At 54.2% G+C, this 25,274-nt stretch overlaps 3 protein-coding genes across 5 annotated transcripts in view; 2 read left to right on the top strand and 1 right to left on the bottom strand.

Moving 5' to 3' along the window:
• Positions 1–5,853: 5,853 nt before the first annotated feature.
• Positions 5,854–18,937, top strand: CADM4 (cell adhesion molecule 4; the record flags this gene model as incomplete). The annotated part of the gene is made up of 9 exons (XM_080828552.1): positions 5,854–5,917; positions 14,790–14,936; positions 15,263–15,415; positions 15,672–15,806; positions 16,180–16,344; positions 16,474–16,564; positions 16,976–17,148; positions 17,971–18,099; positions 18,653–18,937. 9 exons carry the CDS (start codon positions 5,854–5,856, stop codon positions 18,760–18,762), a joined length of 1,167 nt encoding a protein of 388 aa, XP_080684678.1. The 3' UTR covers positions 18,763–18,937.
• Positions 18,938–22,011: 3,074 nt separating this feature from the next.
• The window catches only part of ZNF428 (zinc finger protein 428), an 8,682-nt gene continuing 5,419 nt past the window's right edge, over positions 22,012–25,274 (top strand). Inside the window, exons 1-2 of one of the 3 annotated variants that reach the window (XM_080828493.1) lie at positions 22,012–22,271; positions 25,001–25,205. In XM_080828493.1, the coding sequence (XP_080684619.1) occupies positions 25,130–25,205 (76 nt within the window). In that variant the 5' untranslated portion in view covers positions 22,012–22,271; positions 25,001–25,129. Of the gene's footprint in view, positions 22,272–22,640; positions 22,717–25,000; positions 25,206–25,274 lie in introns of those variants that run through there. The other 2 variants (XM_080828494.1, XM_080828495.1) reach the window with 2 other exon arrangements.
• SRRM5 (serine/arginine repetitive matrix 5) overlaps positions 25,217–25,274 on the bottom strand; it is a gene marked incomplete at both ends in the record, with an annotated part of 2,096 nt that continues 2,038 nt past the window's right edge. Inside the window, one exon of the mRNA XM_080827770.1 lies at positions 25,217–25,248. Coding sequence (XP_080683896.1) covers positions 25,217–25,248 — 32 coding nt within the window. The remainder of the gene's footprint in view (positions 25,249–25,274) is intronic.

Genomic DNA, 25,274 nt, shown 5'->3' with positions numbered 1-25,274 from the left:
AGCCAGAGCCAAGGTTTCAATGTGGCCCCCTATGAACCATCCCACCCACCTCCAGCTGTTCCAGCCCCCCGTTGGGCCGGGGTTCGTTGTGGAATAGATAACGCACCGATCCTGCTGTGCCTTGCTCAAATTCCTGACCCACAGAATCATAAAATAAAAAGGTTATGGTTTCACACCACTGAGTTTTGGGGCATTTTTTAATGCTGCGATGGTTAATGGGAATAGTCATTTGTTTGGTAGTTTGCGAACTCTCCCCGCTATAATCTCCATAAAGGGCAAGACCTTTATTTCTTCACTACTACTGTACGCGCAGTACCGAGATGAGTAATGCCTGGAACATGGCAGGTAATTAAGAAAGAAAGGAGGGAAAGAAGGACCAAAGGAAGGAAAGATCACATCTTTAGTATCTTACAACAAAAACTGGCTAGGGCTGTATCTGTCCCGATGTCCTACAGCAGAGATGAGGCCAAGATAACATTTTCTGAGCTGCCCTACAATTAAAATTGAGGGTAGTTTCTCCCCTTTCCCATGGTTGCCTACCACAGACGTCGGAGGCTTGGATTACATCCACCACCATGCCCTCCAGCAGAGACTAGAGGCTAGGAATACATTTCCCATGATGCCCTACAGCAGGCGTGGAGGCTGGGACTGCATCTCCCATGAGACCCTGTGGCAGAGATGGGGAACTAGAATTACATCTCCCAGCATGCCCTCCAGTGAGGATCAGAGGCTTGAAATACATGTCCCACAATGTCTTCCAGCAGATATTTTGAGGCTCAGGATACATTTCTCATAATGTTCTACACCAGAGCTTGCGATCAGGACCTCATCGTTAATGGCTCCCAAGTTTTTGTTCAGGGATTTCGGTTGCAAGAAATAAAATCCGTTTAAGCTGACTTAAGCAAAACGACAATGTTATTGGAGGTTTAGAATCCAAGCAAGAGCTAGGTCTCTGGGCCTCTTGAGGGACAAGAGAGAGAACTGAAAAGCTGTGTGAAACCAAGGTTGTCTCCCTTTTGCAGAATCTCTCTCTCTCTCTCTGTCTCTGTCTGTCTCTCTCTTTCTCCTCTTTCTCTCTCTGAATGTGTGGTTTCCCTCATGGGCTTCCACTTTATTTTTCTGTCTCCCCACAGACCACCCCCCTTCTGCATCACACAGAGTAGCCAAACATGCCCTTGAAATGTCAAGTACCAAGAACTCCTTGGGTCCCAGTTCTAAAACTTGAGCTAGCAGATAGACTCTGATGGGGTCTAGTTGGGGTCAGGCCTCTGGCTCTGACCCTCTCTGCTATGCCAGGGAAGTTCACCCCTAAGTCAGGAAGCTAGTACAGTTGTTCAGGTCATGAGCAGGCATTTACTATCCTTGCAACTCCCGTGGTATGCAGCCCGTTTAGCCTGAGCTCAGAGAGCAAACTCCGTGCGGGATCCTATCACAAGGACAGGGGACCAACTGAAAAAGTGAACTGTCATTTGGAGTATTTTAATCTGCAAGCAGGGCTGTGTCCCTATATTCTATATGAATCAGAGGCAACACAGAGGCCAGGGATGTGTGGAACAGGACACCCAACTCAAAATGCCTGAAACAAAGAAGAAATTGATTATCTAAATGACAAGAGAGCATGAGTTAGGGCAGTTCCTGAGTTGACTAATTCAATGTTTTCCGCTATGCCCTAAAGGGTCCATTCAGGCTTGTTCCACCTCATGGCCCCAAGATGGCCACTGCAATTCCAGACATCACACCCACATTCAGAGGCAATAACAAAAGGCCATCTCTTCTTGGGTCTTTTCTTTTTAACAAAGAAAGCTTAACCCAACCCTTCCAAGCCAACTTGCCCTCACATTTTATTTGTCTGGTTTCTTTCATTCACCTATGCCTACAACAATTGCTGGCAGGGGGCAGGGAACCACCATATTGAGCAAAATATACTCAGATCCCACTCCTAAGGCTTCCCTCACATCATCTGGCTACTAAAGAAAGGTAGATGCTTGAACAAAGTCAGGATTCTCTTAAAAGGAAAGGGGGTGTGGGCCCCTGGGTGGTGGAGCCAGTTAAACCTCTGATTCTTGGTTTCGGCTCAGGTCCCAATTGATGGCGGGGTCATGAAATCAAGCTCTGCATTGAGCTAGCTCTCAGCACGGAGTCCGTTTCAGATTCTCTCTCCCTCTACCTCTGCCCCGCCTGCTCTCGCTCTCTCTCAAATAAACAAAGAAGGGTACCTGGGTGGCTCAGTCAACCGTTTAAGCGTCTGCCTTGAGCTCAGGTCATGATCTCAGGGTCCTGGGATTGAGTCCCACATCGGGCTCCCTGCTCAGTGGGGAGCCTGCTTCTCTCTCTCCCTCTCCCTCTGCCTCTCTCCCTTGGCTGGTGCTTGCTCTTTCTATTTGTTTCATAAATAAATAAATAAATTTTTAAAAATAAAAAAATAATTAATCATTTAAAAAAAGGAAAAGAGGGGAGAGAATGTGTATTAGGAAAAAAAAAAAACAACAACCCCACCCAGTCTTCCTACCAGAGATGGAAAGACCCAGTTCTTCCCACTGTGTCTTTCTCCTGTGCACCTCCTTTACCCTCACTGCCACGCTCACAACACTTCTGGTCACCAAAATGTGGGGGAGTTTCCCCACACCCAGCAGCTCTCTGGGACATGGGCTGGGTGTCCTATCACTGAACTCAACTTTGACACGATCTACCCGGAGATGGCATCAGACCCCACAGGCGAAGGACTCAGTCCCACAAGCACACTCCTCTCCTCACTTCAGATGTCAGTCATAGGGCCGGACTGTCTCCTGTGCTTCTGAGCCACTGGTTAAAAATCAGAGGTTCCCGGGGTGCCTGGGTGGCTCAGGGGGTTAAGCCTCTGCCTTCGGCTCAGGTCATGATCTTAGGGTCCTGGGATAGAGCCCCACATCGGGCTCTCTGCTCAGCAGAGAGCCTGCTTCCCCCTCTCTCTCTGCCTGCCTCTCTGCCTACTTGTGATCTCTCTCTCTGTCAAATAAATAAATCAAATCTAAAAAAAAAATCAGACGTTCCCACGCCCCCCCGCCCCCGCTCCGGGTTGGGTTAATTTGCTAGAGTGGCTCCCAGAACTCAGGGAAACAGTTTGCTTACGTGTACCAGTTCATTGTAGAAGGCTAGGACAAAGGATACAGATGAACATCTAGACGGAAGCGAGGATAGAGGTGTAGGGCAAGGTATGTGGGAAGGGGCATAGAGCTTCTCCAGGGGGAGCACTTTCCCAGCCACTTCATGGGCCCACCAACCTGGAAGCCCCCTAAATCTTGTAACTTTTGTGATTTTATGGAAGCTTCATCCCATAAGCATAATCATTCTCTAACTCCATTTTCCACCCTTTTCCTTTCTCAAGAGAATGGGGGCAGGGCTGAAAATTCCAAGCTTCTAATAAACGACTTGCTCCTTCTGGTGACCAGCTCTCATCCAGGAGACGTCCAGAAGCTCACCCAGAGTCACCTCATTAAAATAAAAGACACGCCTATCCCCCAAGGAAATTATAAGGATTTCAGGAGCTCTATGCCAGGAACCAGGGGCAGAGACCAAATACATATTTCTAGTATCTCCCAGAATGATATTGAGTAAACAACTAACAAAGTCTGCACTATCCCAACACTTTTTAAAAATTCAAGAATGGTCAACACAAGCTGTGCCCATCCCATCCATCCCCCCATAGCAGGGCCAGCAGTGGGCTCCCCAGTATCATTTCTGTTTTAAAAAGCTGATTCACCTCTGACCTGAAGGTGTGGGGAGCCTGTGATTCATGTCTAATTGAATCAGCATAATCTCATCCCCTGACCATTGATATCGGTTCAGTGATAGGCAGATGGCATCATCTGTGCCAATGAAACTCAATGAAAGATTTTCTAGAAGTTTCTGGGGGAAGTTATTTCCCCACTCTGCTGAAGGAGCTTCTTAAAGATCTGCTCCCCCTTTCTATCTTCCCCTCTCAGTCTCCTTCAGTCTGGCTCTCTCCATCTGTCTTGCTTTTTGTCTCTCTGCCCCTCTCCAGATGAGAAGGAAAGGTGCGGCCCCAGGCATACTTGCCAGACATCTTGCAACATGAGGGCAGCCATTTACCCTTAGGACAGAGAGACAGACAGGCCATGCTGACACTTTTTTTTTTTTATATGTGACCCAATTCTCTTTCTCTTAAGCCACTTGGGTTGGATTTGCTGTCACTTGCATGAAAACTCTAATGGATAAAGTACCCTGGTGTAGGACGGGATGGGGTCAGGACCACCACTCTCCTGGTGTCCTCAGAAGGGAGAAATGGTAGGTCCCAAAGAAGACAGATGAGAATCAAACTAGTATCTCCTGGGTGTTGGTTTCCCTTCAGCGGGAGCAGAAGACATTGGTTAGAGCCATGGGCAAGGTTCTTACCCCCTAACCCAGTATCCCACATCCAGGTCAGACACCTCTCTTCCACCTATCCTAAGACAGAAAACGTGAGGCTTCTTTCCCTGGTTTACAGAAGGGTAACCTGAGAATGGAAAAGGAAAGGAGTTGCTTGGAACTGTGGTCCTGGGGACACAGAGGATGATGGGAGATTTGGTCCGGAGGACAGTGAGGATCCTAGAGGTCCTGAGGACTTACGGATTGATGGGAGTTTGGGTCCCAAAGACAGGATGCTGGGAACTGGACACTGAGGACAGAAAGAGGATCTGGAGCTGAAGTCCCCTGGTGGGACAGGATGTAGACTGTTTTGGTAGTGGAGGGGATAAAGAGTAAGAATTTTCATAGTATATCTGTTTATCTGATTGTCAAAAGGGCATGGGAGAGGTTGAGATCTCCTGCCTTCCAAGGTTTCTCACTCTTTCTGGGTCCTATGGGTGATAAACTTGGCCCAGGTCTATGAGGTCCCACAGAAGTGGGCTAAGGGAGACCCACTCCCCAGGAGGGAGAGGGGACCCAAGTCTGGAGGGGTGAGGCAGCAACAATGACGGGCCAGACATGGGAAGGGCCCATAGAGAGTGGGGGACACAAAGAGATTAGGGCAAGAAGAGAAGGGAAGCGAGGTGGGGAAGCTGGTTTCTAAGGCTTGGGAAGCGTCCACAGGAGCCTCTCCCTCTCTGGGGCTCGGGACTCAGGCTTCCTTCCAGCTGGCTCACTTCCAGGGGCCCCTTTTGGGAGAATGATGCATGATGTGGAAACACTGGATTCCCGGGTCTGGAAGGGTGGGGCCTGACCCCAGCCCCGCCCAGCCCTGCCCCGGGAGTTCTTGGACCTGCCCAGGCACCCCTCTGCTGTCCTCCCGGATCTCGAGGTGGCTCAGTTCACAACCTGTCATGTGACGCCTTCACCTTCACTCACCTGTCCACAGAACACATCTCACATTCACCTTTCCCCCAAAACACACCTCCTCCCTCAGTGCTCACACCCTCACACAGCGCTCCCCTCCGCACACACCCAAACCTTCACACACAGCCCTCACGGTTACCTTCCCCTCACCCCTTCCCCTCACACAACACCTGCACCTTCGCACGCCCTTCCACCAACACCCTCACGCTCCCCACTTCACACAACACCCACAACCTCTGCCCTCACCCAGCACCTTCCCATCCTCCCGCACCTCCTGCACGCCTCCCCGATCTCCCCAGCTCTTGGGGGTCGCACCCCCACCATCCCCCACCCCCATCAACTCGTGGCCCCCCTGGGTCTCCCGCTTCTCCGGTCCCAGCCCCGCCCCGGCCCCGGCCCCGCCCCGGCCCCGGAGCCCCGCCCCCGGGCGGGCAGGGGGCGGGGCTCGGGGGCGGGGCGGGCGGCGCGGGCGGTGCAGGTGCCGGGCCGGGAGCGAGCGGCGGCGGCGGCGGCGGCGGCGGCGGCGGCGGTGGCGGCGGCACCATGGGCCGGGCCCGGCGCTTCCAGTGGCCGCTGCTGCTGCTGTGGGCGGCCGCGGCGGGGCCAGGTAGGGTCGAGGGCCGGGGTCGGCTGGCCGGGCCGGGGCGGGGGGCGCGCTGCGGTGACAGCCCGGCTGCCGCGGGGCCGCAGAGGCCGAACAATGCGCGCGGGGCCGGGCCGGGCCCCCTCCCCGGGACAAAGCGCAGCGCGGGCCGGGAGCCGGGAGCTGGGAGCCGCGAGCGGGGGAGGGGGGCGCGGGCCCTGGCCGCTCTGCCGCAGCCCCCCCACCCTGCACAGGCCCCGATCCCGGCGGGGACAAAGGGACGGAGACCACCCCCCCACACACACACGCAAGCCCGCCTTCTCCGGGCCGGTCCCGCTGTCCTTCTGTCCGGTCTCTGCGTCCCTCTGTCCGCCTGTCTCTGAGTCCCTTAGTCTCTCTCCTTGTCCCCCACCCTTGTCCTCTGTCCCTCAGTCTGGAAGTCCTGTCCCCCTGACTGTCCCCCTTTCTCCTTGCCTCCGTGTCCCCCACGTCTCCATCCTGTCTTTGTCCCCCACCTCTGTCCCTTGGTCTCTGTCCCTTTTTACTGGGTCACTCTGTCCCCCCATCATCGTCTCTATTCCCCCTTCTCTGTCCCTCTATATTTCTGCCCTCTCGCTCTGCCCCCATTCTCCCTCTGTCCCTGTCTCACTGTCACCCTTGTTTCTCTGTCCCCCATCTGTCCCATCCCCTTGTCTCTATCCCCTGTCTTTCCTGCCTGTTTCTTTAGTCCCCTCTGTCACCTCTCTTCCTCATGCCCCCCACCATCTATCCCCCTCCCACCACCCCCCCCCGTCCCTGTCCCAGGGTGTCCCTGTCCCTGTCTCTCTGCCTTCCCTCTCTACCCTTACAACCTCCCCCATCTCCATCCTTCATTTCTCCATCCCTTTATCCCTCTGTCCCCCTGGAGAGGAATTGAGTCAGACAGGGCACCCTGAAGGGCCTTGGAGGGAAATGTGTGTGTATGTATGTGTGTGGGGAAGTGTGTGAGGAACCTTGGCATGTGGGCACACACGTGGATTCAGCAAATGCCTCCCAAACGCTGCCCCTCCCCAACCATTCACACACCCAGGCCATAACTTCTAGAGAAGACCCCCTCCAGGACAGGCAGAGAGCTGTCCACATATCCTCATCACACTCTGTGAAAAACCGGGGACCTCCAAGAGAGGGTGACCCTGAGGCTGGGGACAAGGTCAGGAAACGTCACCCACACACTCACACTCCCACGGTGCATGTGTGCCTCGATCCTACCACAGGTCCCCCCCCCCCCACTCCCCGGTGGGGAAGGCCGCTCTTAGGAGTGCAGCACCGGGAAGTGGGAAGGGCAGGAAGCCGAAGCCGTGTAGAGATTTGGGAGAGGCGGGTAGCCAGATGGCACAGGGCTGGGGGGCTGAGTTTATTTAAATCCCACCCGCTGCCATTTACCCCAGCGGGGGCTGTCGAGCACCCTCCTCTCTTTGGGCCTCAGTTCCCCTTTCTGTAAAGTGAGGATGTTGAACTCAGTGACCTGAAAGGGAACTCCAGCTCAGACCTCCCAAGGGGTTTCTGGCAAGTTGGGTGCGGTTACAACGGCCCCCCCACCCCACCCTGCCCCACCCCTGCAGGGTTTGAGGCAGAGCTTTCCTCTCCTCAAGACCAGGTGAGGGGCAAAGCTGACTTCTCTTGCCGCCCCTTGGTTTATTCTACAGTCTTCTGCCACTGCTTGGAACTTTCATCATTTCTTCCTCTCTTTGCAGCAGACACGCCACAGTTGCCCAGATGAGCGCTTTGGTACTACATTGCCATCCAGTTTTTATTTTTTCTCTCTTTCTTTTTTAGGCCCCCAAACCAGATTCCTAGAATCCTAGAACCAACGAGTCCAGTAAACAAAGAACCTGAGGGTATCTTAAAACACTGACACCTTCAGGATCCTAGAATCCCAAAGTCTTTAGAATCTTGACACCTTCAAAAACCTAGGACCTTGATAGCGTTAGGATTCTAGCCTCTTGACATCTTTAAAATTCTGCAATCTTGACTGAATCTTGACGCCTCTGACATCTAGAATCTTGACAGCTTAGACTGTCATGGGATGGAGTCTCAGAATCAGGAGGGTGGACCAAGATGACGGCCTACCCAGTTCAGGGATCCTTTCTCCAGCATTCCTGGGAGGTAGCTCGATAGGCTTGGTTCTCCTTTCATTTTAAAGTCATTGCGTCCTGGCACCCTAATCCCTTCGGTAAACTTTCTCTAAATTAAACTGCATAGGGCTTTACAAGTTGGGAGAGAGCTGGGTATCGTGGGGAGCCCTCTGGACTGGGGGCTGAGGGACCAGCCTCTCTCTAGTGTAATTTCATGTTAGCCCCCATCCCTCCCTGAGCCTCACTTTCCCCTTCTGCACCGTATGCGCTAGGGAGTGGGAGTACCTGGTGTCAGAGGGCCCTGTCTGCTTTCCTTCTCACTGGGTATTTCTGAATGACCTTGGCCACCAGATCTGAGGGGTAGCCCATGGTCCCCACCCCATCTTTCTCTTTGTCACCTGCCCCCTCCTTGGCAAGCCAGCAGGAATGGGGCTGGAAGATGGGGTCCCTTTGTGCCCTTTCAAAAACGAATTCTGTCTTTCCTGGCTTACACGTCTGCCAAGAACACCGGAGAAGGATGATGAGATTTATGCCAAAGGAAAGAAGGGCCCAGGGCGGGCAGCCGAGAGGAAGTGAGAAACAGGGAGATGCGTTGCCTGCCCAGATGCACGCAGGCAGAACCAGAGATTCCCAGGCCCGGGATCAGATAGAACTGAAAGGGGCAGAGGAAACACATATCCAGATACAAAGACAAGACAGAGAGACTGTTAAGAGTTAGGGGGGCTCTGTAGAAGCAGGGGGCTTGTTGATCCCAAATGTTTTCCTCCCAAGTGATTCACTTTTCCCTGCTAAAGTTCTGACAGGCCCCTCTGAGATCCGGAGGACCTTCCACCCAGTATGAGTCACCCCAGGGTGCAGGTCTTGGGAGGTTTCTGTCCCTGACCCCCACCCACCCATGAGCCAGATGCCCGAGTCCCCAGAGCAGGGGTCAGGTTCTGCAGTGGATTCCAAGACCTTAGACACAGCAGGGCTGGGGCCTGGGGTGGGTTAATGTCGTGCGAGCCTGGCCTGTCCCCGTCTTGGGGAACACAAAGGCAGCTTTCTCTCTCCGGGTGGGGGAGGTGGGGGGGGGGTGCCTGGAGACAGTCAGACTTGCCAGCGCCCAATGGTCTGTGGCCCCAAGACCCAAGCACCCACTGGTTCCTGCCAGCGTGGACCCCAAGCCCATCTCAGGCCCATAGGTGCTCTGGGAGCCGGGCCCCAAGGCTCCTCTGCAGGCTCTCAGTGGGGCAAGAGGGCAGGGACAGAGCCTGGGCTCTCCTGGGAGGGGGTGAATAGAGGGCACTGGGGGTGGAGGATAGGACAGTGAGGGCTCAGTGCAGGCTTGCACCCTTCCCGGAGGGAGCAGGAATTCCCCCATGACCCCACACCCAGGGGGAACCTCCCACCCCCTGGCTGGGCCCGAGGCCCGGAATCTAGGGAGTTCCGAATATCCCAGGAACGTGGGGGGGCCACAGGGGGCACTTTGTGTGTGAGGCTGCTGACTCACCCCTACGCCCCCACCTGAAGCTTGGTCCCTTGTCCCCCTTGGAGCGGGACAGGGGGCTGGGGGAAGGCAGGACTGTGGTTCTGAGGGTTGAACACTGTGGACCAGGAGTCAAGTTTCCGGGAGAGGAGGAGGCTGGGGGCCAGGACTCCTGGGTCCAAGGGAGGAGGGGCTGGGGCTTTAGACTCCTGGGTCTGAGGTAGAAGGCAACTGGTCCTGAACATGTGTGTGTGTGTGTGTTTGTGTGTGTGTTTGTGTGTGTGTTTGTGTGTGTCTGTTTGCGTGTGCGCGCGCATGCGCGCGCGAGCACGCGTGTAGGGGGCTGGGGGCTTGGACTCCTGGGTCTGAGGAGAGAAGAGACCTGAGGGTCCATATGCCTAGCAATGGGGGTACAGACTATCGAGTCCTGGGAGAGGAAGGGGCTGGGGGTCCCACTCCAGGTTTCTGAGGGAGGAGGGGCTGGGACCCTGATGCCTAGGTCCTGCGAATACAGGCGCCTTCACAAGGCTGAGCTGGGGAAGAATTGACGCTTTGTGCTAGGATGTTCGGACTCCGCCATTGATGGGGGGCTAAGGGGGGGTTCATTCAGGACGCAGGGATGTACCACCTCCCTAGGGGAGGAAGTGGAGGAAGAAGGCATGAAGCCATGAGCCCCCTGGGGAGCGGATACAGAGGGGGTAGCTGTGACCTTCCCGGAACCATGACCTTGAGACTCCCTTGGGTATTTGCTGACTCAGGACCCAGGAAGTGCTCCCCCCACCCCGTTTAGTCTCCGTGGAAACATCCAGCAGCTGTGCACTCTGGACCCCTGGCTCCTGGGTCCTGAAGGAGGAGGGGGCTGGAAGCCCAGACTCCTGGGTTTGAAGGGGGAGAAGGCTGGGGCTCAGGATTTCTGGGGTTGCAGGAGGAGGAGGAGGCTAAGAACCCAGACTCCTGGATCCTGACTGGAGAAGGGGGCTAGGAGCCTGGACTCCTGGATCCCGGGAGGAGGCAGTGGGAGGCAGTGGGAGGCTGGATTCCTGGGTCTAAGGGAAGAGAGGGCTGGATTCTGGGTCTCTACATATCACCTGCTCAGCCACTCTTTCCCAGGCCCTCCCAGTCCCTTTTTCCAGGCACCATCCCCATGACGACTCCAGGCTGTCAACACCGTTTAAAGGGCCAGTGCCCCAGTCCCAAAAGCTTCGCCCTCTCAGACCAGAAAGTCCCGCCTCACCACCCCCCAACTCCCCAACCCCGAAACAAAAGCTCCTGGGACATTAATATTCCAGGCACAGACACTGTTGGTTACTGACTCCTCAGGAGGGGGAGGGAACAAGACAAAAGCCCCCCACCCTCACCCCATGTGCACCCTCAAGCAGAGAGCAGAGGAATAATTGAGGGGGGGACAGATGTAGAGGTCCTGATGGCTCCCAAGAGATGTTGAGTTTCTGCCACTGTCTTGCCTGGGACCCCTGAGCCTCATTCTCCACATCTGTAAAATGGGGGGCTAGCGCTGGGCTAGCCCTGAGGTCCAGGATCTATGGATAGGCTTCAAGATGGTTTTTGTTTGTTGTTGTTGGTTTTTTGTGTTTTTTTTTTTTTAGGCACCAGAATGTGCAGGCAAGCCAGTTTTCCTGTGCATGGGCATGTTTCCGGACTTGTAATAACAGGAGCTTTGCAGGAAGGGCTCCCCAGGCTCCAGGCCCTGGCATCATCCCCCTTTTACATAGAGGGCATCAGAAAAGTCACACCACTTGCCCAAGGTCACAAAGATGGCCAGTGGTCCAGCTGGGATCAACTCAGGTGTTTAGGAGGAGAATGATTAGGTCACAAAGTCATCGGGAGGCAGAAGTGAACTCCTGTCTGACCCAAGCTGTTCATTCCTCCATCTCCCAGACACGGACCGAGTCTCAGACACACATCGAGGCACTAGGGGTGTGGCAGTAAAACCAATGGATGACACCCCTGCCTGCCTTTGTGGGGTGTGTATTCTAGTGATGGGGGACAAACACAATCACCAAGTAAGCAAACTAACAAAATAACTTCAGGGACATTTCCGTAGAAGAAATAGTACAAATGGCGACCACAGAGAAAGCGTTCTGGGGGCAGAGGGACCAGGTGTGAGTGGCAGACTCCCCGGGGAGGTGTGGATGTGAATGAGCAGAGACCTGACTGAGAGCAGGAGGAAGGCAGTTGTGGGAAGATCAAGGGCAAAGAACATTGCAGGCAGAGGGAAGTGCAAGGGCCCTGAGGTGGCGTCATGTTCTGAGGAACATGGAGGCCAATGAGCCTGGAGTGAAGGGAGTAGCGGCGGGAGTGTGGCGGGAATTACGGTCAGGGAGGGACCGGGCCACACAGCACCTTGAAGGCCCAGGGAAGGAGGCCAGATTTTATTCTCAATGTCATGGGCAGCCTTCAGAGCATCTTAAGCACAGAGATGACTTGATCTGATTTACCTTCTTGAAAAATCCATCTGGCTGCTGTGTGGAGAATGGCCTGAGGGGAGGCAGGCATGGAAGCAGGGAGCCCGGGGAGTAGCTCTTGAAGGTCAAGGTAAGAGATGGTGTCATCGGACTAGGGGGGTGGTACAGGAGGTAAAAAAAAGTGAAATACTTTGGGTGTTTTAGAGGTAGATGGATAGATCTTGCTGATGGAATGGATGTCAGAGTGAGGGAAAGGTTTTTAGGCCTGAGCAACTAGACGGAGGGTTGTGATATTTACGGAGATTGAGAAAACATGGGGAGGAAAATATTTAAGACCAGGAATTGGACATACTAAGCTTGATATTCCAAGAGGTGCTAAATTAACCCCTAATAGTGGCTTAAATACACAAAGCTTGATATTCAAACCTAAGGGAAGTCCAAAAGTAGGCAGCCAGCTCCACATCATCACCAGAGACTCAGGCACCTTGGGGCTCCTAGTTCCACCATCCCTACTGCCCTTGTCCTCTTGTCAAAATGGCTGCCAGAACTCCAGGCCTCACCTCCTAGTTCAAGGCAGCATAAAGGTGACCTAGAAGAAAAAGGACTTATCCCCTTTGTTTAGGAAGTCCTCCCCCAAATGACCACATGAATTACCAGAACACTTAGTTTTCCTTCTATCAAACGGGATGAAACTTTATCACATGGCCTCACTTAGCTGCAAGGGAGTCTAGGAAGTATTTTTTCTGCTGGACATAGGGCATCCGTAAATACAATCAGGGTTCTTTTACTAAGAAAAGGGAATTATGGGTCCAGGCTAGAAAGCTAGCTGTCTCTGCCTCCATCCTCCAGAATTAATCTTTTCTACCCCTCAGCATCCCAGTCAGGTTACCTAGCCCTGTTACAGGGAATCTATAACGCTTCTGATGGGCTATTACGCTGATTTGTGCGTACCTCCCCGTAAATCTGGAAGGCCTTCCAAAGGGCAGGGACCTCATCTGACTCATCTCTGGGCACCCAGCCCCTAAACACCTACCTACCATTCAGGAAGGGGCCATAAGAGCCACGAAGCTATAGTTATCCCACATTTAAAGGTAAATAACCCGATCTGGTCATGGCACTTTTCCTATTTAAAAACCTCCCTCCACCAGCCTTCAGGATAAAAGCTCATCTCCTAGCCTGGCGTTTGTGGCCCCTCACTAGCACATCCCAGAACCTCTCCCCAGTGCTGCACACGGTTCCTTCCACCCAGACAGCCAGGAGGGGATGTGGAAGCAAATTATGGAATTAAGAGAGAGTTCTAGATGCAGATCCTGCACCCCCCATCCCCCACTGCCCCTCTGACGACTACCTTGAGCAAGTCATTTTCTCTCTCTGCTCCAGTTTTTCTCATCTCTCAAATGGGAATTTAAAAACCCTGGGGATTGATAATAGTGCCCAACTTATTCGGGTATCATGATGAGGAGATGGAAATTGTACAGCTGATACCCTTACCGCAGAGCGTGACACAAGTGCCTCATAAACTCTAGCTACCACTATGTGGCTATTTTATTTTGAAGATGACCAGGACAGTGATGATGGTGATGCTGATGAACCCCAGCTCTGAGCTCCACTCTAGGCTGCTGCCCCTGCTGAAAATACCCCCTTACTAATCCCCTGCCTTGTTCCTCTGATGGATTAATCCGGGTAGGTTAACTGCAATAACGTGAGCCCTGAAATCTCAACAGCTCAACAAAAAAGTGAATTTCTCATTTGTGTCACAGTCTTGTGCAGGCAGGTCACACGGGACAGTCAGTCAGGGCCCTGGGCTCCTTCCAGCTTGTGATCCTGTCTTCCTAAGCCTCCTCGGGGTCCTCTCCATTCAGCCAGCGAGAAGGATCTCGAGTGACATGAGCTAGGCTGGAAGGGGTGTCTCTCTGTTCCACCTACATCCCATTGGCCAGAACCCAGTCACATGGCCCCAGCTGAGTACAAGGGATCGTAGGAAATGTAGCCCGATCTTGTGTCGTACCAGTTAACTTTAGCAGTGTAACACACCCTCCAGAACGTGGTAGTTTGCAACAAGAGTCGCGTTATTTGCTTATGACTCTGGGTCATAAGTCATTGAATTGGCTGGGGAGTTCTGGTCTCAGCTGGAGTCCCTCAGGTGGCTGCAGTCACCTGGGGCTGGAGGGGTCAGGATGGCCCCATTCACATGACTGGCAGTTGGTGTTGGCTCCTGGCTGGGCTTCTCTCTCCGCGTGGTCCCTTGCCCTCAAGGAAGCTGGTCTGGGAGTCTTCACCCAAGGGTCTCAGGACAGCAAGAGGGCATGAATGGAAACGGCAAGGCCTGGGCTCCAGAACTCTGAACAGTATCACTTTTAGGAAATTCTGTTGGCCAAGGCGAGTCACGGGGCCTGCTCAGATTCACAAGGCCAGAGTGTCCCCTGAATGAGAGGAGGAGCGAAGTCAACTTAAAAAGGACAAGTGCAAGGATGGGAAGGAAATTGTGGCCGTCTTTGCAGATAGACTACAACGGGTGCCCAGGTGTGGAAGATGGGCAGCTTCCCATACATGGTGATCTGCTTGCTCTAAGATCTGGGTCCAGGGGAGCTTCCTTCCAGAACCTGCTTTGATCACCCATCTCCCTAGGTGGCCCTGGTCTCTCCCCTTCCCCTGGGCTCCTGGTGTGCCCCGTGCTGTCCCCATTAGAACACATACCAATGGATCTTGAAGCAGCCCCTCTGGAAGGATTTTCTCCATCTCCCAGAGTCCAGCCCTCAGGAAATGGAGGAGGATGCGATGAACTGAATGAGAGGGGAAAGAAAGAGATTGGCGGTTTGGCTGGGAGAGGAACAGAGGGAGAGAGAAAAGACTGAATTGCAGCCCTCAACTAGTTTCTCTGTCTACTGGTCCAGGGGCTGGACAGGAAGTACAGACAGAGAATGTGACCGTGGCAGAGGGAGGGGTGGCCGAGATAACCTGCCGTCTGCACCAGTACGATGGGTCCATAGTTGTCATTCAGAACCCAGCACGGCAGACCCTCTTCTTCAACGGCACCCGCGGTGAGTGCTGGGGTGGGGAATCTTGAGTCTTGAAGGAGGAGGGCTGGGGCCCAACCCCTGTGTCCTGAAAGAGGACAGAGCGGAGAGTGTGGACTCTTGGGTCCTGACACCATGGGGCCAAGGGTCTGGACTCCTGGTCCTGTGGGCAGGAGGGCCCTCATCATTCTGGGTCCCCAAGGGAAAAACTAGGTGGGCCCCTTAGATGCACAGGTATGGCTGGCTGGAGAGAGGACGCAGAGCGGGGATCTTTAAGCTCCTGGTGGAAGGGCGGGACCCCTCAAGCCAGTCTTCTCCAGCTTCATCCCTTCCTGTTCCATTCTGTCTAGCCCTGAAGGACGAGCGTTTCCAGCTTGAGGAGTTCTCCCCCCGCCGCGTGCGGATCCGGCTCTCAGATGCCCGCCTGGAAGACGAGGGGGGCTACTTCTGCCAGCTCTACACGGAGGATACCCACCACCAGATTGCCACGCTCACTGTATTGGGTAACGCCTCCCCTCCTCAGCCTCAACCCCCCTCTCCTTTTTCCTCTGCTTCTCTCTTCTCTCCTGAGCCTTGATTTTTTAACCTGGTTGTTTTTTAACCTCCTGGACACCTGGCCCCGGTAAACACGGCGGGTCTTCCTGGCCTCTGGCCTGGGTTTGACCTCCGCCACCCGGGACCCTTGTTCCACCCTTGTTACTTTGAGTCCACCTCGTGCCTCCGCTGACCGCCCTCCTTACCCCTTCCTCCCTACGGCAGTGGCCCCAGAGAATCCCGTGGTGGAGGTTCGGGAGCAGGCGGTGGAGGGAGGCGAGGTGGAGCTCAGTTGCCTAGTTCCTCGGTCGCGCCCTGCCGCGGTCCTGCGCTGGTACCGCGACCGCAAGGAGCTGAAAGGTACTACCTGGGATGGGGCGGGGTGCGGGAGGGGAGGTGCCGGCGGAGGCGGTGGGACTGAGAGGAGGTGGGGCTTGGAGACGAGCGCACGGACGGACAATGGCCGCTCGATATGCAGCTACGGAATGAATTGATAGAGGAGAGGGCGTGGGAGTGAAAGAGAGAGGGAGGCTTTGGGACGCGGCACCTGGGGCGGTGGGCTTGGTTCGGGGGGTGGGGCGAGGCTTGGAGGCCGGGGAGCGCGGCCGGCGGCTAAGGGGCGGAGCCTGGCTTACAGCGCGCTTAGGTTTGGGCTGGGGGGCGGGGGGGGGGTACCCCCTCGGCGGGCGGAGCCCGAACCCTGGCCTGACAGCTTCCCCGCCCGGCCTGGCAGGAGTGAGCAGCGGCCAGGAAAATGGCAAGGTCTGGAGCGTGGCGAGCACAGTGCGGTTTCGTGTGGACCGCAAGGACGACGGCGGTATCGTCATCTGCGAGGCGCAGAACCAGGCGCTGCCCTCCGGACACAGCAAGCAGACGCAGTACGTGCTGGACGTCCAGTGTAAGTGCCCGGCGGGCCGGGACCGGGGGACAGGGCTCGGGGAGACTGGAGGGTCCCAACGCCAGCCGCTTGCCCCCGGGAGGGTTTCCAGCCCCGCGTGATGACCCAAACCAGCGCTTCCGCCCACAGACTCTCCCACGGCCCGGATCCATGCTTCCCAAGCTGTGGTGAGGGAGGGAGACACGCTGGTGTTAACGTGTGCTGTATCGGGGAACCCCAGGTGAGCTCCTGGACCCGAGCGAGATTCCTGGGTCCTGACAAGAAGATCGGGGACCTGGACGCCTGCGTCTCGGGGAAGAGGGGACTGGGCGAACAGAGCGGCCTGGGGCCCGGACTTCTGTGCCCTGCGGGAGGAGGAGTCTGGGGGTTTGGGCTTGTGGATCTTGAGGAAGGAGGCTGTGGGGCCCTGGACTCCTGGATTCTGACAGCGGAACGGGCAGTGGGCGGAAGGCTGGATTCCTGAGACTGGTGTTGGGTGGAAGCTGCGCCCGGGACTGCAGGTTTTATTGGAAGGACAGGTCTAGTAAGGACCCTGTTATTTGGAGATGCTACTTATCTAGATTACTGAGAAGTCAGAACTGGATGTTGGCACCTGTGTCGGTAACTCTCACTATACTTTGCTCATGCCCAGGCCAAACCAGATCCGCTGGAACCGCGGGAATGAGTCTTTGCCAGAGCGGGCCGAGGCGGTCGGGGAGACGCTAACGCTGCCAGGCTTGGTATCAGCAGATAATGGCACCTACACTTGCGAGGCGTCGAACAAGCACGGCCACGCGAGGGCGCTCTATGTACTCGTGGTCTACGGTGAGGGCAGGCTGCGGCCGGCCGGGGGGCGGGGCCTCGGAGGAGGTCTCCGGTCGTCCCGGGTGGGGCGGGGCCTTGGGAATGGGAGAGCTGGTTTGGATGGTCCGAGGCCCGCCAGGGGTTTACCAGGGGCCTGTGCAAAGTCTGATTCCTTGGGGGTCAACAGCCAACAGAACTCCTGGAGTTCTGCGGCCAGATTGACCGTCTGGTTTCACACTGAGCTCTGCAGTGTCCTATTGCGGGTAACTTTGCGCCTTAGTTTCCTCACCGGTTAAGTGGAAATAAACAATAGCACCTACCTCATAGGGTTGTGAAGATTATATGAGCTAAATATATAAGGCGGTTGGAATGGCCCCTAGCACAAAATAAGTGTTATGTGTTTAGCCCTTATGACGGTGGGACAGGCATTTCGGAGGTTGTTGGGCCCTAGCTCAGCATTTTAAATACCTGGAGCGCTTTAGACAAGATGGGAAGGGATTTGGACCTGAGGTTCTGTGAGTCCCAGGAGCCCGAAGAAAAGGGATTTCCTGTTTCTGTTCTTTGGGGAGTGGGGTGGAGGGAGGAATAGTGGGATGGTATTGGCAAAAGGTCTCGAGGGCTGGGTCGGGCAGTGTACAAACCAACCCGCACGCATTCTTTGTGGAAGTGGAGCATCAGGAAAGAGTGGAGCCGGGACAAGGGGCCAGGAGTGGCAGTAATTTGAGGGGCGTGGCACGTACAAGCGTAGTTAGTTGTGTGGACTGGTTTAAGAGATCAGCGGCGATGGGACAGGGCTGGGACCGTCCTCCGATGACCTGGTCCTGCGCCCTGTCTCTCTGGCAGACCCAGGTGCGGTGGTAGAGGCTCAGACGTCGGTGCCCTACGCCATTGTGGGCGGCATCCTGGCGCTACTGGTGTTTCTGATCATATGTGTGCTGGTGGGCATGGTCTGGTGCTCAGTACGGCAGAAGGGTGAGTGGGGGCGGGGTCTGAATTCAGCGAGGGGTGTGGCTGGTTGTGGGGTCCGGGAGGGGGCGGGGTCTAGGGCTGGATTGGTCAGAGGGCGGGCGTACAGCCAAGGTGATAAGGGGGGGGGGGTGGAACCCAGATCCTGGGTTCGAAATCCGCCGGGACCTGGGGTCAAGATTCCAAAAGGGCGGACCTTTCCGCCACGACTCTTAAAAGGGGTGAAACGTTGAAGTAGAATTAAGGCCGTGGGTTTGAATAAAACAATTTATCTTCCTAATTGTTGGATTCGTTGGGAGCAGAGCAAGGGGACACCGCCAAGAGAACGGATAAGGGTGGTCTTTCTGTGAACTTTTGGAGTCTTCCTAATTCTGCTTTTACCTCTTTCTCTGCCCCTGTTTTGCTGTCCCCTGCACTTGATGCCCTCTCCCTGTATGTTCCGTTTCTCCCTCTTTCTTCGCCTGGTATGTCTTGTCTGTCTCCCTCTTCCTGTATATTTCTGTACAACTCCTGGGTCCACATATATGTTGCCTCTGCCTGGGGGTCTGTCACCCCTCAGGCTCCTATCTGACCCACGAGGCCAGTGGCCTGGATGAGCAGGGAGAAGCAAGAGAAGCCTTTCTCAATGGCAGCGACGGACACAAGAGGAAAGAAGAATTCTTCATCTGACCCCACCTCCACCCAGGCCTGGGCCTGGTCCTGGGCTGGGGTCCACCCCACTGCCAGCTGCAAAGACATTTACCAGAGTCTGGGATGGTGGGCTTCTCCCCCCACCACTAACACCTCAGACACTTGGGCAGGGATGGGGGTGTCGGATCCCCGGTCTCTGCAACGGCCAGAAGCAAGGGCCCAGAAGTCTGGGCCCCCCAGGGGGCAGGGGCCAAAGGTCCAGACCCCCCAAGTCCAGGGAGGGCGGTAGGGATTGGGTTGGGGAAAGATAACTGGGGGAAGGCCAGGGCCCCTAGGCTGCAGAACCAGGTCTTGTGGGGAGGGGGTCAGATTCTGGGAAGGGTGGGGTGGGCAGGGAAGGGGAACACAGATTTCTTTGGGGGTCCCAGACCCCATGCCAGCCATTGTAGGAGTTCCACAGAGCTCTGGGCACCTCTTTGCAAAGCCATGTTTGCACGGTGGGGGTAAGGGTGGGGGGAGGGCATGGAAACAGGGATTCTGTGTCTTTGTGTCATAACTTTGATGGGGGCGATGAGGGAGACAGCCCCAACCCTTTTCTCCAATCCCCAGGTTCCTGGGCTCCCCTTCCCTCCACCTCCTCCCCCCATATCTGTCCTATCCATATTTGTCTCTCTGTCCACCCACTCCTTGGGGGGGCCTTCCCCGTCTCTCCTCCAGGCCCTCCAGGGAGAGGGAAAGGAGTTTGGGGAGGGGGTGCGTTGGTCTCTATGGTTTTATATATAATATATTAAAAAAAAATTAAAAATCTGTATGAAAATATCAGATTGCACCCCCCTCCCCTCATTCCTGGCTTTTGCCCCCTTTTTCTTGTAAAAAAAACAAAAACAAAAACAAAACACATTTTGTACGGGGAGGGGAACGGGGAGGGGGTTTGGCAATCCCACTAACCACCATTAAACTGAGGAGAGAACAAGTGTCAGGTGGCTGTGTGTCTGTCCCTCTGCCCAGAGTTGTACTATGTTGGGAGGGGAACTGAACTAAGGGAGGGAGGAGGGAGAAGAGTAAGATGGTTGCTGGTGGACGGTTCAAGACAGGAGAGGGTCCTTACCTGCCTGTATGAGGGAGGTAAGGAGAGCACCTCCCCTCTTCCAAGAAATCTGTTTGGTTTTTTTCCTGGCCACTCCATCAGCCAAAGGTCACTGAGTCCTGTCTCTTCAGTAGTCACTGAACTATCCTATCCCCAGGCCATGGCTTGGATCCTTACCCTGGCTTACCCCAACCCCTGACGTCAGTCTCCAAAGGACCTTTTAATGACTCCCATCTCGCCCTGGCAACACCTGTCCCTGCTCTGCTCAAAACCCTTCACCTCTAGGTCAAGTCAAACCCCCTTAGCCTGGCATTTCTGACCCCTCATTCATTCAACTAAATTTTAGATGAGTGATTCTAATTTTAGACTAAAAAATATATTGACCCCTTACTTTGTGCCAGGTGCTCCTCAAAGATGTGGCGATGCCATGGCGAACAAAACAGGCAAATGTTAGGTGTTCTACATGCCTTAGTACTAATCTGAACCTTGATCCTGTTCTAGGCACTGAGGACCCAAAGAAAAAGGGTGACTCCATTCTAACCTTCACAAAGCTTCCATGAGGAAAACAGACTGAGCAAGGAAGAAAAAAAAAAAACCCACTAAATTTCAGATTGCCATAATTACCCTTAAGATAAAACTCAGCGTAAGGGGATGTGGGGTATTATTAACTTATTATGGAAGACTTGAACTGCAGAAGTAGACAGGACAAATGAAGTCCCATGCACCCTTCACCCCAGCTTCCACAACTACTGACTCATGGCCAAACCTATTTTATCCACAACCCTACTCACTTTTCTAAAGCCAATCTGGAGGTGCCATCTTTGAAAGATCAAGGAGAGCCTGATTGACACCTGTGCCAAGAAATGAATGATGAGCATAAGACCAGCTATTCAAAGATCAGAGGGAAAAGCATTTTCAGGCAAAGAGAATAGTGAGGGCAAAGGCCTGAGGTGGTAAAGAGATTACAGTGTTTGAGAGGAAGTGGAGCTAGACGGTGGAGTGGATAAAGAGAGGAGAGTGAAGTCAGAGACAAGTAGGAGCAGATCATGTGTACAGCCCCTCAGCCATGATAGAGTTCGGATTTTTTCTAAGTGTAATGGGAGCTCACTGGAGAGTTCTGAGCTGGAATCAGAGTCAATTCCAGGAAGACCGAACGCTGCAACAGCTTCGGATACCGTCAGCGTAGTCTGAGCTCTTAACTTCACCTGTAAGAGCCTTTCTCTTCTCTTAATTCTGGGTTTCAGGCATACCTGGCTGCTATCACTTTCTTAATCAAACCATGCACTGCTTTTTGCCTGTAGGCTTCTCCCTTGCTGTTCCTCTGCCAGAAAAACTCCTATTCTAATTGGCTTCTAAGTTCATCCTTGGCTTAAAGTTCACTATGTCCTGGAAGCCTTTCCAGGGTGGAGCAGGCATCACCTCTGGCTCCCACAGTTTCCTATACTCCACTCGTCCCAAGTCTGACCACTCTGGGTTGTGGGTCTGACTTTTGCGGCTCTCCTTCCTTTGGGGTGCCATGAAGATAGGAGCCAGGTGTGTCTTGTCTACTGCGGAAACCACAGTGCCCACAGCACAGGGATTGGCACACAAGAGAGCAGTAAATTATTTACGCTGGAGGTGGGGGGAGGGCTTGGGAGGGTTGGTAAGTGTCTTGGCCCTTGTGCCCCTTCTCCGGGTGCAAACTGATGCCAATTAAAAGGCCACCCGCGGGGCACCTGGGTGGCTCAGTGGGTTAAGCCTCTGCCTTTGGCTCAGGTCATGATCCCAGGCTCCTGGGATCGAGCCCCGCATCGGGGTCTCTGCTTAGCAGGGAGCCTGCTTCTCCCCTCTCTCTGCCTGCCTCTCTGCCTACTTGCGATCTCACTCTCTCTGTCAAATAAATAAATAAAAAATCTTAAAAAAAAAAAAAAAAAGGCCACCCGCTCAGCGCTAGCCGCAATCCGTCAGCGCATGCGCTTTGTTCAGGAGCCCCCCCCCCCATATGCTAATCACGGCGTTCTGGAGTACGGCCTCTCCGGGGAATATGCAAATCATCCCTTCAGCGCCGTAGGGCTCCTATTGTCCCTCACTAAGATTATGCAAATAAGCAAGCCTCAGGCACAGGATCCAGGCCGAGCTGGCGCTCCCAACCCCTAGCTCATCCCATTTTCTAGAAGGCGCGTTCTCGCTCGCTCACGCACGCGCAAGCCTTGCAGTTTCTTGTTCCGTTTCGCCGCGGACTGTACCAAGTAAACCCGGACAGCGAGGGGCAAAGCCCGTAACCCCCTGCGCGGGCCTCGTCGATGGCCCGACTCCGAGAGCCCCTCTTCCCACTGTGCGACGAGAATGGTCCATCTCGCCGCGCAAGCGCCCTAGGCTCTTCACGCCGCTTTGCACTCCCTCCTACCCGACTTGCAGCGCAGGCGCAGAGCTCAGGCGTGCAGCCGCCGCCGCCGAGCCAGAGCGGGGGCAGCTAGCGCCGGTGAGTGTCCGGGATAGGGGTGCGCGGGGCATGCTGGGAAGCGGGCGCTACGGCACCGCTGCATGATGGGAGTGACGGCTCCCGTCACCGGGGCGAGCAGACAGCCGTCTTGGCCCGTGGTCGCCGGAGGGCGAGACCTAGGCTCCCTTTTCTCCCCCAACGCGGCTCCGTGCAGTCCTGGGGCATCCTGGGGAAACGGGACGCTCCGCCCTAAGGCATTGTGGGAGGCGGTCCGCTAGTCGTTATGGGCCTAGTGCATTCTGGGAAGCATTATCCTAACTCCTTGTCGAGAACCAGTCCCTTTTGTCACACACCTTCCGCTGAGCATCCTGGAAGCTCGGAATGCTTCGACGCAGGACACCTGGGAAGGTGGTCATTATAGGCCCGAGGCATCCTGGGACAGATTGCCGCAGGGCATGGTGGGGACCAGTCCTTATTGTCTGGCGTAAGGTTTTGCTCTGGCCTCCTTGCCTTAGCATTGTAGGAACGAGTCCCTGTTATGTTCACGCAGGGCATCTTGGGAGTTGGTTGCTGTAGGTTCAGGATTTGGTGGGGCCTAGGCAGTGTTTTCCTTGTAGTGAGGGAGCCTCATTTATGTCCCTTTAAATTGTGGAAGCCAGTATGGCCCCCATAGTCGTTGTGGGAATGGGATTTGTGCACCAAAGAGTGTCTCCACTTGACATCTGGAATACTGTGGAAGGCCCTTGTGTGATGTGGGTTTGGGGGAAGGTAGGCTGGACTGGTGAGCGATGTCTCCTGGTAATCTCGTGGGAAGTCCTGATTGTCTCTAGTGTGTGGTTGCCAGGTAACATATGGAACGTCCAGTTAAATTTGAGTTTCAGATAAATACCCTTTTAGAAATATTTATCCCAAACATTGCATGGAACCTATGTATATTAAATAATTTTCTGTTTATCTGAAATTAAAATTTAACCAGGCATGGTCTGTTTACATTTACTAAATCTGGCAAACTTATCCTGGCATAAAGTAGACATCCCAAATTAAATGGGACCCTACAAGCAATAGGGTATTATGACAACTCTCCTCTAACAATTGTGAATCTCCTTGTTCTTAAAGCCCAGATCCAGGTGTCTTTTTTTTTTTTTTCTTAAGGTTTATTTATTTATTTATTTGTCAGAGAGAGAGAGAGAGAGAGAGGAGCGAGAGTGAGCACAAGCAGGCAGAGTGGCAGGCAGAGGGAGAAGCAGGCTCCCCGCCGAGCAAGGAGCCCGATGTGGGACTCGATCCCAGGACGCTGGGATCATGACCTGAGCCGAAGGCAGCCGCTCAACCAACTGAGCCACCCAGGCGTCCCTCAGGTGTCTTTTTTTTTTTTTTTTTCAGACCCACGTGTCTTTAGAAAGCTCCCCTGCCATTGCTACCAGCTCCCCCCTCCCTCTACCCCCATGCCCCAGCCTTCTCTAGGCTTCACTTTTTTTTTTTTTCCTCCAGCATTAAATTTGACTTCCAGGCTTTGAAGGGATTGCGTGTTTTCCACCATTGTGTACCCCAGTACAAGTCTTGGCATAAAGAGGTGTAGCTGCCACCCCTTTGACTAACTTGCTCTTCCTGGCTCTTTACTGCCAAGGAGTGCAAGTGGAGACGAAAGAATTGCCGTGTGTGTGTGTGTGTGTGTGTGTGTGTAGGGAGGTATTGGTGAAGAGAGAGAGGAAAGAGAAGGCTTCTTGGCAGAGGTAGAGATAGTATTTGGGCTCGAAGAAGTACAGAGGTTCTTGTGTTTGAGGTGGGCTTTGGAGAGCAAGTAGGAGTTCTCCAGGCAGACAAGGGGAAAGGAGGACATTCCAGACAGCAATAGTAGGATTTGCTAAGACCCACAGATGTGAAAAGTCCTGGTGAGCACTGGGAGAGGTAAGAAGTCTGGAATGGCTGGGGTTAATAGAAAGGATTATGGGTGGGAGCATTAACAGCCACTGTGGATGTTAATGCCACATACCGGCAGCTTATATTGAATGAGCCCACTGAATCTTCAGAAAGTTTTTTCAGTCTAGAGTTCATTTTATTAGAGGTAGGGTAACACCAAATCCTAGTTCACCCACCAACTAGTTGGTGTGACCTTGAACTACTTGTTTATTCTCTCTGTGCCTCAGTTTCCTTGTGTACAAAGGAGGTGATAATCTCTCAACATAGTTATAAGGACTACATGGGTTAAGGCCTGGAAGCCCTTTTGTACTGAGAAGGAAACAGGCTGGAGAAGTTAAGTCCTTTGCTTCAAGCCACATAGCTAGAATGTGGCAGATTTGGGGTTTAGACTGAGACACTACCTTGCCAAGGGATAGGACTAGGGCTGACATAAACTAGTGCTGTCATACCGCTCGTTTAAATACGGAAGTCCTTCTAGACTGACTGATAGATCGCCACTATATCAAGGAATCCCCTCCCCCCAGCTGCTGCTTTGGACCCTCCCCTAGTACCAGAGTTTCTCACAAAGCAGCAGCTAAAGGGTGAATTCCTGGCATAGGACCATGTTCCACCATGTTCCCCTCAGTTCTGATTGGTGCCCATGCTGATACCTGCTGCTAAATATTGGGATATTACCCTTCCCCATGCCACTAAGAGCTTTGTTGCCCAGATGGGGAAATTAAGATCTATAGAAGAGCTGGGGTGATCTTTTCCTTTCCCTCAGCACGGAGCACACAGCTGGGCCTGGGGAGGCAGATGCTATGTAAAAATGTATTGAGTCACCACAGGCCTTTTGTTCCCCCATGTAGCATCCCACTCTACCTGCTGACATCCTGCATTGGAGAACTTGTGACCCAGGTGTGACTGTGAAGAGCTGGCTGGGGAGGGACGCTGCCTAGCTGCTGCTCTGCTCCTGTCTCCTGTTCCCTCCCCTGGCCATGACAGAGACCCGTGAGCCAGCTGAGACTGGGGGCTATGCCAGCTTGGAAGAAGACGACGAGGACCTCTCTCCAGGTGAGGCACCCTTAGAGATGGTGGCATTGCCTTGAGTACCATCCTGGCTTGGAATTGGGGCTCCACTGA

Source organism: Martes martes (assembly GCF_963455335.1).
Source record: "Martes martes genome assembly, chromosome: 17".
NCBI lineage: Eukaryota > Metazoa > Chordata > Mammalia > Carnivora > Mustelidae > Martes > Martes martes.
Note: the sequence above shows the minus strand (reverse complement) of the source record. Positions and strands in the feature narration are given on the sequence as shown.